We start from the raw sequence: 12,334 nt of genomic DNA, 5'->3' as shown, positions 1-12,334 counted from the left end.
TCCTTGTCATTTTGATATTTTAAGCCGTTGTTTTTTTTGCTCTGCTTGGCTGCTTGCAGAGACACATTTCATAAACCCCTCTTTTTTTTCATCTCCCCTGCAGAACTGAGGTCACTTCGTCATCACTTTTTTGAGTTTTTTTTTTTTTTTCTGTATCACATTGCCACTGCGTTTTATCAGCAAAACTAAACAGGTAAAATGTGACAGATAGTAAAAAAAACTGTGCAGATGAAATGTATCCTGCCAGTGAGCACTTCAGTGATGTAGAACTCCTCGGGCGATGTTGCCCATATGTCAAGAAGTTGCCCTGTCAGCTTCTCTGCCTTTAGGAACTTTATTTCATGCACCAGCTATTTTAATGGTTACACTGCACATTTGTATGGGCATTTTAAAATGTGTCGCAGGCTATAGAATGATTTAATGTCCATAGCATCAATCATTGTTCAGTCACAGAGCTGAATGATTGCCCTTTGAATCAGTTCGTGTTTTCAGCATCGGTCCAAAATACGTTTTATCTGGAGAAGAAGTTCCACTTAAACAACCCTATGCTATATTTTAAACAGATTAATGTGACATGTTGCACTATATTAATACTATCACATTTACATAAGCCCAACTGGATGTTTTCTCTTGTCTCTACTGCAGTCACTTATTCAACCGACCTGAGCCACAGCCTCAGTTAATTCATCACTCTCACTCTGTGACCCACAGACATTAACTTTTCCAACCAAAATTTTCCCCACCTCTCATGAACCTCCTTCTTGATGAACTTTTTTAATTTTGCTTCTTAATTCCACTTTGCCAGGGGACACATTACAGTTACATCTAGAGCTCTGCACTTCTCAGCTTCTCTTCTTCTCTTCTTTACTTCCTACAGACAAGACACTTACATCACAGCCCCACCGTTTATTAAACAATACACAGAAGTTATACGCCTGTTATGTTTGTATTGCTCATAGACCATCATGACAGAGAACACGGCGAGTCTGCGATCAGCCAAATATATTAATAACCAAATCTATTAATGATTTCTTCATTTCTTTTCGTATCTTCTAAAACTTTCCATGCTTTATAACTACATCTACATTGTCACTGACAATTACGTCTTTTCATTCACCTTCACAGGATGCACATTCTAAATGCATGTTTGTGCCCCACTTGCACAAATAAAGGCAGCCTGGGCTCAGGTCCTTTTTGTTGGACCAGGAAGTGCAGCAAATAAAAACTTTATTTCCCAAGGATCTATTTTAGTGACTCAAATTTTTTTTGCATGTTTCTTATTCGGTGATGGGGGTACCCGTTGTTCTACCTGGCTACGTTCTATGATTTCAGTCACTGCCACTGACAGAGGAATCACACAATCCCAAATTGTCACATTCGTGTGTTGGGGTTTGAGGAACAAAAGAAACGCCCCACTTTTGTGTCCCCTGTGTCAAACTCTGTTTCCTGGCTCGACACTGAATGTCAAAGCAGCTACTTTTTTATTGAACTATGAAGCTATCATTATAATCATTCCTTTACGAGTCTTCACTCCGCTCCACTCAGACTGATTGATCACATTTATCACATGGCTACTGCACAACAGGGCATGAACAAAACAATGCTCCCCCATATGAATGATACAAAGAAATCTGATTGCTCTCATCCACACTGGCAACAAGGTGGGAAAAGGAGCAGCTACAGAAAGGGGGGTTTTTGGCCCACTAAAAGGAAGTAGTAACAGGAGAGTTATCTGACATTCAGTTTAGTGTCTTTTTCAATGATGGACATATTGCATGATACTATATGAAATGTTGTGATACTGTAAAGTTCAGGCCATCTGTGCTGCGAGCAGGAATGAGCAAACGTGGAGAATTATTTAAAAGTCTGACTCAAGTGTGAACCAGAGCTGTTTGGCTGAGTCAAGAGAGTAGTTTATCCCAGCGGGAGGAAAGAGAACATTGCACATAAAGTGAACAGCGTTTTAAGTGTTGGTCCCATTTTAGCCATAATAAATGTGTCACCGTGGCTTTGATGCTGTTTGACCTAGCCACCAACTGAGTGCTAATCAAACCCAACAACTAAATCTATCAGGATTCACAAGTAGGGTATTTAGAAAAAAAGATTCTCAAATTGTTGAATCCGGATATAAAAAGTGCAGGGAATAAAGAATCACATTTATTTTCTGTAACAACACACTGACAGCAGCAAAACTAAACGCCACCTCATATTGGCTCCATCATACACTGGCACTCGGCTCCAAATATAAATAAATAAATAAAGATTTTGCAGACAGCTGAAATGAGAAGCTGCTTTATTCATGTGTTGTCTAATATTGGAACAGAGTCTATCTGTGATGAATATTATAGTAGCGTATGGCTTGCAATTAAAGGTAAATTCCACCCTCGAGCATTACTATCCTGTTAGACATCATCAAATAAGTCATGGGGTAATTTTGTGGTGTCTACCTCATCATCCTTAGGTGATTTCCAACATTTCCCAGATTTCCCCATTTGAAACCTTTCAGAGATGGTGGCAAACTAGTACAAGCAAACAGCACAAGTCCTAGTCAAGCAAAAGTCAGCGCTGCCTCTGACACCAAATTTACCAGCATCAGCATCATTGCACTCTGGTCTACTGAGGCTAAATCCAGCAGAAATTGATTTCGCTGTGTCTTCTAGCCTGGATTTGTCTTTGTATGACTGTCGAACAGCTGGTGTCACGGTTTGTTATAAGTCGAGAAAGAAGCTCTTGCTCTTTAATTACGAGGTTCACTGTTGATGTCTTAAAGGGACGATTTTCTACAACAATAATTTCCAGCCGTACAGGAACGATGTCAGCACTGCGTTTTGCCTATTAGCCATCAGAGAAATACAAAAGCTGTAGCCTAGAATTTGCATCATGCATCTAGGAATATCTTGTCATTTTGGGAAATAAGATCTTTATTTATTTATTTATTTTCAGGCAGTTAAATGACGAGATTGATTTAAAAAAAAAAACTCTTCTGTCTGGACAATAAATATGACGTTACTGCCCTGAGGCCTTAGCTTGGCACAAAGACCGAAAACAGGGGAGGGCGGGACAGCTAGCCTAAAGCACAAAGATGATAAATTTGCCATTTTATGAGGGGTTATGCATCTCTGCATTTCTTGGCCAGGACCAGTTTCCGGGCTAAACTGGCAGAAATTCCAGGAAGTTACTGCTCCCAGTCAAGATATAGTCTGTTACATAATGTCTGTTAAAGAGTTTTTACATTTTAGTTCTTGTATGGATAAAACAAACAAGATGTGGCGCATTATTTAGTGAGCTTTGAATATACTGGCAGACAGATGTTGCCACCAGGTTCTGATCTGTTTCCCTCTGTTTCTAATCTTTATGTTAAGCTACAGTAGCCGGCTCCTAGCTCAGGCTACATGTTTACCATCGATCTTCTATTCTAACACTGGTCAAAAAAGTGAATAGGTATATTTCCCAAAATGTCAAACTATTATTTTAAACTACTCTAATTTTGCTTTACAACTTGTTGAGTTAGTTACAACTGTGTAGATCAAATAAAAAATAAATATCTGTACATATTATCCTCTCAGTTACCAGCTGCACCAGGGCCAAAAATCCAATGTTTGTAACAATCAAAACAAGTTCAAGCCATCTATACACTGGTTGTTTTTCATATGGCTCTTTCTTTAGTCAGCCACAGCAGCACCTGGATCCGGACTGTCAAGAGCTGTTGATGCTAAAGTTATAATTGTTGTAATTATCACAGCAGAGGCGGAGAGAGAGAAAGAGAGAGAGAGAGAGAGAGAGAGAGAGAGAGAAAGTGATGGTGGTGGTTGATTTGTTGCTTCAAGTATGAGTAGCATGTGTAGATAGATAGATAGATAGATAGATAGATAGATAGATAGATAGATAGATAGATAGATAGATAGATAGATAGATAGATAGATAGATAGATAGATATAGAAAGGGAAAAGTGGGGAACAATTATTTTCCTTACCTTGAGCATGTCTCCCTTGTTGAAACTGAGTTCATCGCCCTCAGTGGCACGAAACGTATACAGTGCCACCGCTTCCATGCCGAAACCCCTCAACACACAGACACACACACACACACACACTCACACACACTCTCAAACACACACTTCAGGGACCCCCACTAACCTCCCTGGCACGGGGAGTGGGGGGGGGAGAGAAAGAGAGAAAAAATATTTTTAAGAAATAAATATATAAAAAGCTGTAAGAAGACAATACCATGAAATAAAAGACAAGAAGAGAAGGCAGAGAAGAAGAGGAGTAAGAGAGGAGAGGTGTCCGTCTGTCCGCTGAGCCAAAGAGCGCGCGAGAGAGTCAGAGCAGAGGGAGAGAGAGAGAGAGAGAGAGAGTGAGCTCAGTGAGGGGAAAAACACGACTGGCTGCTGCTCAGCAACACACTGCCATGAGTAACGTTTAGAGACAGAGAGAGAGAGAGAGAGAGAGAGAGAGAGAGAGAGAGAGAGAGAGAGAGAGAGAGAGAGGGAGAAAGAGAGGCAAGGGAGTGGGAGGCACTTCCTGTGTATATATTTGTCTCATACACTCAGTGTGGCTTCTGTGGATTCTGTATGTGTGTGGTTTGTCGTTACACTTCTCTCACTGTGCGAGCCGGCTTTAGTTTTTTCACACCTTCACATGCAGTGAAAAGTGAGCTCATGTTTGCTGTTGTTCCTTGTTACTTTTTTAAGATTGAAACTTTTAGGCGGAGGTCAGGAGAGAGTGAGAAACAAAGGGGATAAGCCACCCAAAAATTATGAAAACAGATGAGCTTTGTTTATCAGCTCATTAAACACGAGTTGAGCTGGATTTCTCTGTGTAACAAACCTTCTGGCACGTCAGGTTGGCACACAACATGTCGACTGATTTCTACTTCAGTGTCAGACTGTAGTTGTTGCAGCTAAATCAAAGGCTTCACTTCCCTTTTGTTAACCCCCCCCCCCCCCCCACACACACACACACACACATTTGTAGGCTACATGTCACATTACTAATTTTTTGTATAGCTTTGGCTCAACATGCTCAACAATCATAAGCATGTGGATAATTATTGATGGATAGATAACTATTCCACTAATCAACACTGTGAAGTCTCATGTGTGTGTGTCTCTAAAATGTCTCCAACAGTTACTTCAGTAGTTGCCAGCCAGTGATGTCTGAATGTTATTCCGTTGTGGCGCTTTAAGAAGTATCTCCTCAAAAATGTAGCTTCTCGTCAGGGCAACGATGACTTTGGAGATAGCGCACGGATGTCGCACACACCTGATTGGTCAGGACGGCTCGCTTGTGTTTTCTCCTGCAGGTTTCTGATGTCAGCAGAGATTGTTGATAGTAAAAACAACATGAAACAAAACTGAAGAAAGAAAAAGTCTGAGTTATCTTCTTTAAACTAAAACACATCTAGCCACCAAACCATTTTCTCTATAAACCCTTTGTTCACCGCTATTTAACACAATGACTGACAGAACGGAAATACAGCCGTGGCACACAATAGTCTCATATTCCAACCCATATTCAGTAATAAAACTAGGCAGACCCTCCAACTGTCACTCGTGTCACAAAGTAAGTGAAAGGCTCTGACAGAGGGGAATACACAGTGTTCGGTGGCTCTAACAACAGGAGAGATCTGCTGCTGAGCTATAAATCACAATTTACACCAATCAGTCAGGCTCCTCTTTACCCCTTGTGTCTAGAAATCAGGGTTTACTTGTCACCTATTTTTCTAAATGTTGTGAATTAGACCTAAAAGACACTGATGTTTCAGACTATTGCACAGACAGGTGCATCGGTACACTCATACAAGTACTTTACAAAGTTGATTATTCTCTTTGGTGTAAGATAAAAAACATGCAAACATCAGGTCTTATTTATTAGGTCTGGATTTTCCAAACGGCGCTGAGGCCACGAACTGCCACAGAATGAGAAAGCAGTCGCCCTTTTGCTTTGTCAGACTATGTCATGGGAAATGTTGCAGCTGTCTGTAGCTGTTCAAAATCCTGAGTTATGTGTGTTTGTTCTTTATTGTGAAACTCCTCCTGCAGTACAATACTTATGTGAAACCAAAAAACAAGGGCATTTTTACACACATTATTGTAAATTATCACAGAATTATTAATGCAGGGTTAAGTATATAATTTAGCTTCAGTTCTGAGGTTAGCATTTTAATTAAATGTATTTTAGTCTAGTCTGGTCAGAGACTTGCAAAGGTTTAATTTAGGTTTAGATGAGACAAATGTCGACACACAACATGGTAAAGGTCAAAGACAGAGGTTAGGGCATTGGTGAAATAAGCATGTGCCTCTCTTCAGTCAGTGGGTTTCTAGTGTGTCCTGTTTGCATGTTGTCTGGAAAACTTCTCTAAATACTTTGACAACTTTTAGCCAAACACAACAAGTAGCTAGTCAGGTTGTAGTAACTACCGCACCTCAGGAAAAGATACCTGCCGGCGTGGCACGTTTATGAGACGGAGAGAGGCGAGGGACGAGAGAGGGAGAGAGAGTCTTTAGAAGCGAATTGAAAAATGAAGCAGAACTAGTCGAAGCGCTACAGCAGGACAGCACGGAGGAACTGTGGTTTCAATAGCATGACCTGTCCAGGAAATCCCCAGTCAGCTGCTCACTTTGACGCCATGAAAAGGATTGCAGGAGGAAGAGAGGAGGGCTGGATGTGTGATGATCGGACAATAGAAGAGGAAGAGAGAGGAAAAGGAAGTGCCTCTCAGCTCAGGGGCCAAAACACAATCTCGTCCTTTACTTTTTACTCTTTTTGTGTTTGGAGATTTCCGGTCTAATTCTCATGAGGAATTTAAACACGACTAAGGATCAGAGGTTTTTGAGATCAATACATCCAGAAGTACATTTAGCAGGCCTTTCTTCATTTCTATTTTTAAATTTGTATCAGTTGGTCATCACTGTTCTCTCAGCCTCACATTTTGGTTTCCTTTGGTTTGTCAAGTTCCTGGTTCTGTCCTTTGTCCATTAAGCCACAGTGTTGACGACTGCTCACACCCTTATCTTCTGTTCAATCCACTCAGCTGATGCGGTTACATCACTTCTTGTGTCCACTTCCAGGAAAAGCCAGCACCGGATGTTTTGAACAGCAAGTGTTCACCAAGTGACCTTATTATCATTGCAATACATCAGTGACGCATTTTCCAATAATATTGAGGAATTGTTTTCTTTAAAGTGTTCCAACGAACTATTGTGTCATTTAAAAAAAAAAAAAAAACTCATCTCATTGTCAGTGTTAAACAAAGTCAGTACCCTATTATTATATTTTACCAACAACACACGGCACATCTAGTATGCACACTGCTGTTCTGCCTGAGTGACACTAACATTTCATCCTGTCAGGAGCACTGATGCAGAGAGCATGAAATAGATGAACCAGTTTGTGCGAATGTGTGTGTGTGTGCGTGTGTATGTGTGTGCGTGCCCATGTGGTGTGTGTTAGCGGAATCAAGTGGGCAACAGCGGAAAAGCAGGTGGGCACAAAGTCTCTCAACTTCCCTTCAAAGGCAATGACAACACTGCCTCTCTCCATCTGTTTAGTCTGAGGCCCAGTTTTTTCATCAGTTTGTTCTCAATCTGTCTTTTCTTTTTTATTTTTCTGCCACCATGATCTGAAAAAACGCCTGTTGTCTCCGTCCGCTGATTTTCTCCCTCCTTTCATTCTTCTTATGTCGTATCATCCCTGTGACACTTTCTACCTCCCGTTTCTCTCTTTCTCTCTCTCTGCGATCCCCTCGTCTCTCCCCTTCTCTCGTTGAACTTTGCAAAGAAGTCATCCACACCTCTAGCTCCCCTCCATGCTCATGCTCACATTGAACAGTAGGCACTGGGCAGGGAAGGATGTCAGCTGAGTCAGCTTTTGTGTTTTAGGTGACATATTTCACTATTCATATTCATATTTCACATTTCATGACTCAACATAATAAGGAATAAAAGAGCAGCAGGGATTGTTCATTTGAAAAATCAAAACCTGAAGCGCAGTGTATTGGAGATGGAATATTACGTGATCATGTTAAATGTGTAAATGGCCCAGTCTTGTGCCCACCCTTTCAAATGATAATTCATGTGAAAAATTAGTGATTCACCGGCTGTGTGTAATTATAGTGTTGTTTGACCTCTTTCTGCATCTGCAGTTGCAGTTTTTACTAGGATGAAAGTATCAGCAGTGATACTGAAACCATGGTGTGTGCAAAACTGTGGGAAATTTTGTTTCAACACTGGTAAAAGGTAAACTGGTAAACACACACACACACACATATATATATGTATTTATAGTTTCAAATTTGTAAATGAAATATCACTGTGTTTTTACTTTTATGATTTCTAAATTAAATATAAAAACTTGAATTTGGTATTAAGTCATGCAGAAAGGTGTCTATTTGAATTAATATAGCTCTTTGTAGTGGAGTAAGAGTAAGAGTTTATTATTAATGTTTCCTCTCTATAACTGTTGGTTCAGGTCACATCAGTTAGTTTTGTGGTGTACGGGAACCCACAGTGAAAGGATGACAACCACAGCTTAACTAGTGAGCACTAATGAACTGATTCCTAGAGCGTAAATTAACTGTAGATTTATGTTGATTATGTTGATTTTGTCGGATTTCAATTACTATTTTAATAAGAGTTGTAAACTGGAAAAAAATCTAAATATTGTCGCTGAAGGCTGTTGGTAATTAAAAGTTAAAGTCACAGAAGTGAACTCCCCTCAGGTGTCTGTTCTAAAAAATGTGTAAGCTGTTAAGCTCTTTTTCTTCTTGCTCACCTTCTCCAGGTAGACGCCACACCAGCCCCCAGCGAGCATAATACCATTTGCATGTATGAAAAGATTTAGCTAATAAGCTGGCAGGAGTGGCAGGTATTATACACGATCCTGTTTCATGCTTTCTTTCGTCTCTTGCTTTTCTGCTGATTTCAGCTCCATCTGGAACCACGTGCAGGCCAAGGACTGAATCCTGCAGGTCTTTTCCCCTTTCCACATTACCTAACTTTTTATGTTTTGAAACTGATGCACCAGTTGTTTGTGCGGCAACTATCAGGCCTGTTTGTACATCTGTCAAGTTCCTTATGTGACCCTCTTTGTTCACATACTGCTGAAGATATTCAAACTAATATGACTCTCATGTGTCACTGCCTTTGTAACTTTTTAACCAATAGTTTAAGAAATGCAGATGTAGAACAGTCTGTGACAGTGCCACTAATTCATGAGTAAATGATGAAGGGCAAATGCTTGCACAGACTGACGCAAATAACTGTTTAAGAAGCAGAAAGGACAATGTATAAAGGACGACAACAGTGGAACACCTGCAGTAGCCAGTATGTGTGGACATCATGAGACATTATGATGACCAGTAACACTAGTTGTGGGGACCGCTGCATGGAAAGATTGGAACTTCTGTCAGACTTGTGTCGGAGAATATATTGTATAAAACATTTCCTTGCATTGCTCAGTTCTCAGTGATTATTGCCATATATATATATATATATATATATATATATATATATATAAATACTGTATATATGTGTATATACATAACTCGTTGAGATTTGATAAAATCAACCAAGAAACTTTCTCTTTAAGATGAAAACTTATTTTGTACACTCTTCTGTTAAATGGCACCTTGGCTCTCAGAACCTCTTTCCCGATGGACGCAAATGCACCACAGCTTTTGATTACACCGGGGTCAGCCTCTTTCAGCTACCCCACAATGACATCAATACCTATAACAACATTTTAAAAGAAGTGCTGCAGTGATAAAAGACAATAAAAACAAGCTGAAGCTAAAACAATAAGTATCTGATGAGATGGATCAAGATTAAAAAGACGTTAGGTGTGTAATTTATTAGTAAGCCGCAGCAAATAGTAATGTTTTAAGCCCCGATTTAAATGAGCTGACAGTTTCAGCAGACCTCAGGTATTCAGGAAATCTGTTCCACTGGTGGGGAGGAGAGAAACTAAAAGATGCTTCACACTAATGACTTCGATCCTTAGAAACACTGACTAAATCTGTCCCAGATGAGCTGAGGGGTCTGGATGCTTCATACTGTATAAGTAGATCGGAGCTGTATTTAGGCCCAAGACAATTTAGTGTTTTATAGACAAGTCGTAGGATTTTAACATCTATCCTTTGACACACAGGAGGCCAGTGCAGTGATTTAAGGACCAGTGTGATGAGCTCCACTTTCTTGGTGTTAATGAGGAGCAGCATTCTAGATGAGCTGCAGCTGTATGGTTGATTTTTTAATAAAGTTTTTCTGTATCCTGGTTAGACAGAAATCCTTTAATTCTTGCTGTTTTTAAGGTGGTAGTACATGGAATTTTTAATTGACTGTATGGGGTATGGTGAGAGTCCATAACTACACCAAGATTTCCGGCTTGATTTGTAGATTTCATTGTCATGGATTCAAGGTGAGCACAGACTTTTAATCTTTCTTCTTCTTCGGGGGCCAAAAACAATAATTTCAGTTTCTTCTGTGTTCAGCTGTAGAAAACCTGGGCACACCCACTTGTTCAAAGACTATTTTGTGTTTTGCTGTTCAATTAGACCTGTGCTGGTGGCTTTGTTTTGTGTGACTATGAACAGTCCGGGTCAGTGCGTTACATCTAAAGGTTGAGGAGAAGCTAAGGGTTCAATGAGTCTCTAACAGAATATGAGTGTTGTAAATGGGGGGAATTACATGAAAGCAGAGAGGCTGTGAAGTTTAATGTTAATTAGCTCTAATGACTTTTTAAATCAAGGGTCACCAGTGCTAATCACATATTAAAGGACACACATGGCTGTAGGGGCTCTGTTAGAGAGACCTCACTAAGTTACCTACACATTGCAATGAAACCCCCTGATCGTGAAAAGTAAAACACTCCTGACCTCTACTGGCTGAAACTGAACCTGCAGAAGGATGATGTGCGCTGATCTGCAGGAGGCATCCAAACATTTTAGCCAATGTCATGCCTCCCCCGTAATGCATTCATTGGCCATTTAAGTATTTTACATTCAGTCGATTTGCAAAGTCCATGTTTGCACAGGCTTGAATGTGCTTGATAAAGCACTGAAGCAAGTGTGATAACACTCTAGCAGACAGGATAAGAAAGCATGACCTGGAGTCAGTAAAGTTTAATATGCCAAGGTCACATTTTTTGAAAGTTGATGTATTTGTGCTTTGTTTGACGTGTTGTTTGCAAATTAATTTCTGGAGTGAGAGGCCTGACCCACCCTTGAACCTCACAGTCTCACTTCCTCTCACTTGTTTGAGGAATTCCATTTGTACTTGTTTTGTATTTTCCTGCTGTATTCTAGATAAATAGACCATATGTTTACATATATAATAACACAAACACATAATGCCCTCTTCTTGTCACCTCTAGTGTTGTTGGACAAACACACTTTGGTGCATAATCCTATTTTAAGTAGGATCATATCTGAGCTAAATCTTGACTGTTCCAGTGTGTTTCAGGGGTTATGCTTTTAATGTGGTTGTTTTGAAGTCTAGTGTGATGAGTCATCTACTCAGATTCCTAGACACACAGTCAAGTGAACTCAGAAAGGTTTGAGTTACATTACATTTACATTTTCTCATTTGGCAGATGTTATTTAGCTTCTGTCAGTATTAAAAAACATTGCTGGGGAATCATTTTTTGTGAAGTGCGTGAGTTAATAAACAGTAACAATTAAGTAATCATCTATTTCCTGGAATGTTAGTGACATCCTGTCAAAAACCCATCAACTTTTTACTTATTTGTGAGTGTTATATCATTTAATTGTTTTTCTTGCATCCTGATTTTCAAATGTCATCTCTGTCCTATTTCAAGCATTAAAGCTAGTGTAGCTGATAAGGTATTGTTTAAACTGTGCCTGTTCGCATCAGAATCTCCAAGCTTATCTTTCTTTCTCTTTCTCCCTCTCTCTCAATTAGCTTGGCTTAGGCTTCCTATGGCTTATCCTGCTGTCCTAACATAGCAGGGAGATTCTTTGTACAGCCAGAATAAAATGTCACTGTTGGCCAGGATGTACGGCACATTAATGGAAAGCTGAAAACTATCTTACCTTGGCTGTCCACTTACTGCAATTCAGGTCTTGGCAACTTCTCTGTGTGCGCTGGCAGAGATGTAAAACTGTGACGTTTTTGATCCCTGCTTCTATTTTTAAGCAACGCACTCTCCATCTACAACATCTACACATGTAGTCTTCTAATCATAGCTCACTGTACACTTTTCGGGGAACCTTTCATGTCTATTCATAGCACCTGATCTCAATAACCAGCAGTGTGTTTTGCATGTTTGTCTTGTTAAAACTTGTGATGACTGTGTCCCTCCCTCTCTTTAAAACG

The 12,334-nt window shown here is 40.0% G+C and overlaps 1 protein-coding gene across 2 annotated transcripts in view; it reads right to left on the bottom strand.

Moving 5' to 3' along the window:
- Positions 1 to 12,237, bottom strand: part of grapa (GRB2 related adaptor protein a) — a 37,561-nt gene extending 25,324 nt beyond the window's left edge. Inside the window, exon 1 of one of the 2 annotated variants that reach the window (XM_087171407.1) lies at positions 12,052 to 12,237. In XM_087171407.1, the coding sequence (XP_087027533.1) occupies positions 12,052 to 12,186 (135 nt within the window). In that variant the 5' untranslated portion in view covers positions 12,187 to 12,237. Of the gene's footprint in view, positions 1 to 3,973; positions 4,387 to 12,051 lie in introns of those variants that run through there. The other variant, XM_023397112.2, reaches the window with a different exon arrangement.
- Between the last annotated feature and the right edge of the window lie 97 nt (positions 12,238 to 12,334).

The sequence above is a fragment of the Seriola lalandi genome, unplaced genomic scaffold (assembly GCF_002814215.2).
Source record: "Seriola lalandi dorsalis isolate HSWRI2012SDOR001 ecotype SW California unplaced genomic scaffold, Sedor1 jcf7180002054997, whole genome shotgun sequence".
NCBI lineage: Eukaryota > Metazoa > Chordata > Actinopteri > Carangiformes > Carangidae > Seriola > Seriola lalandi.
The sequence above is the reverse complement of the archived record's forward strand: the minus strand, read 5'-3'. Positions and strand labels throughout refer to the sequence as shown.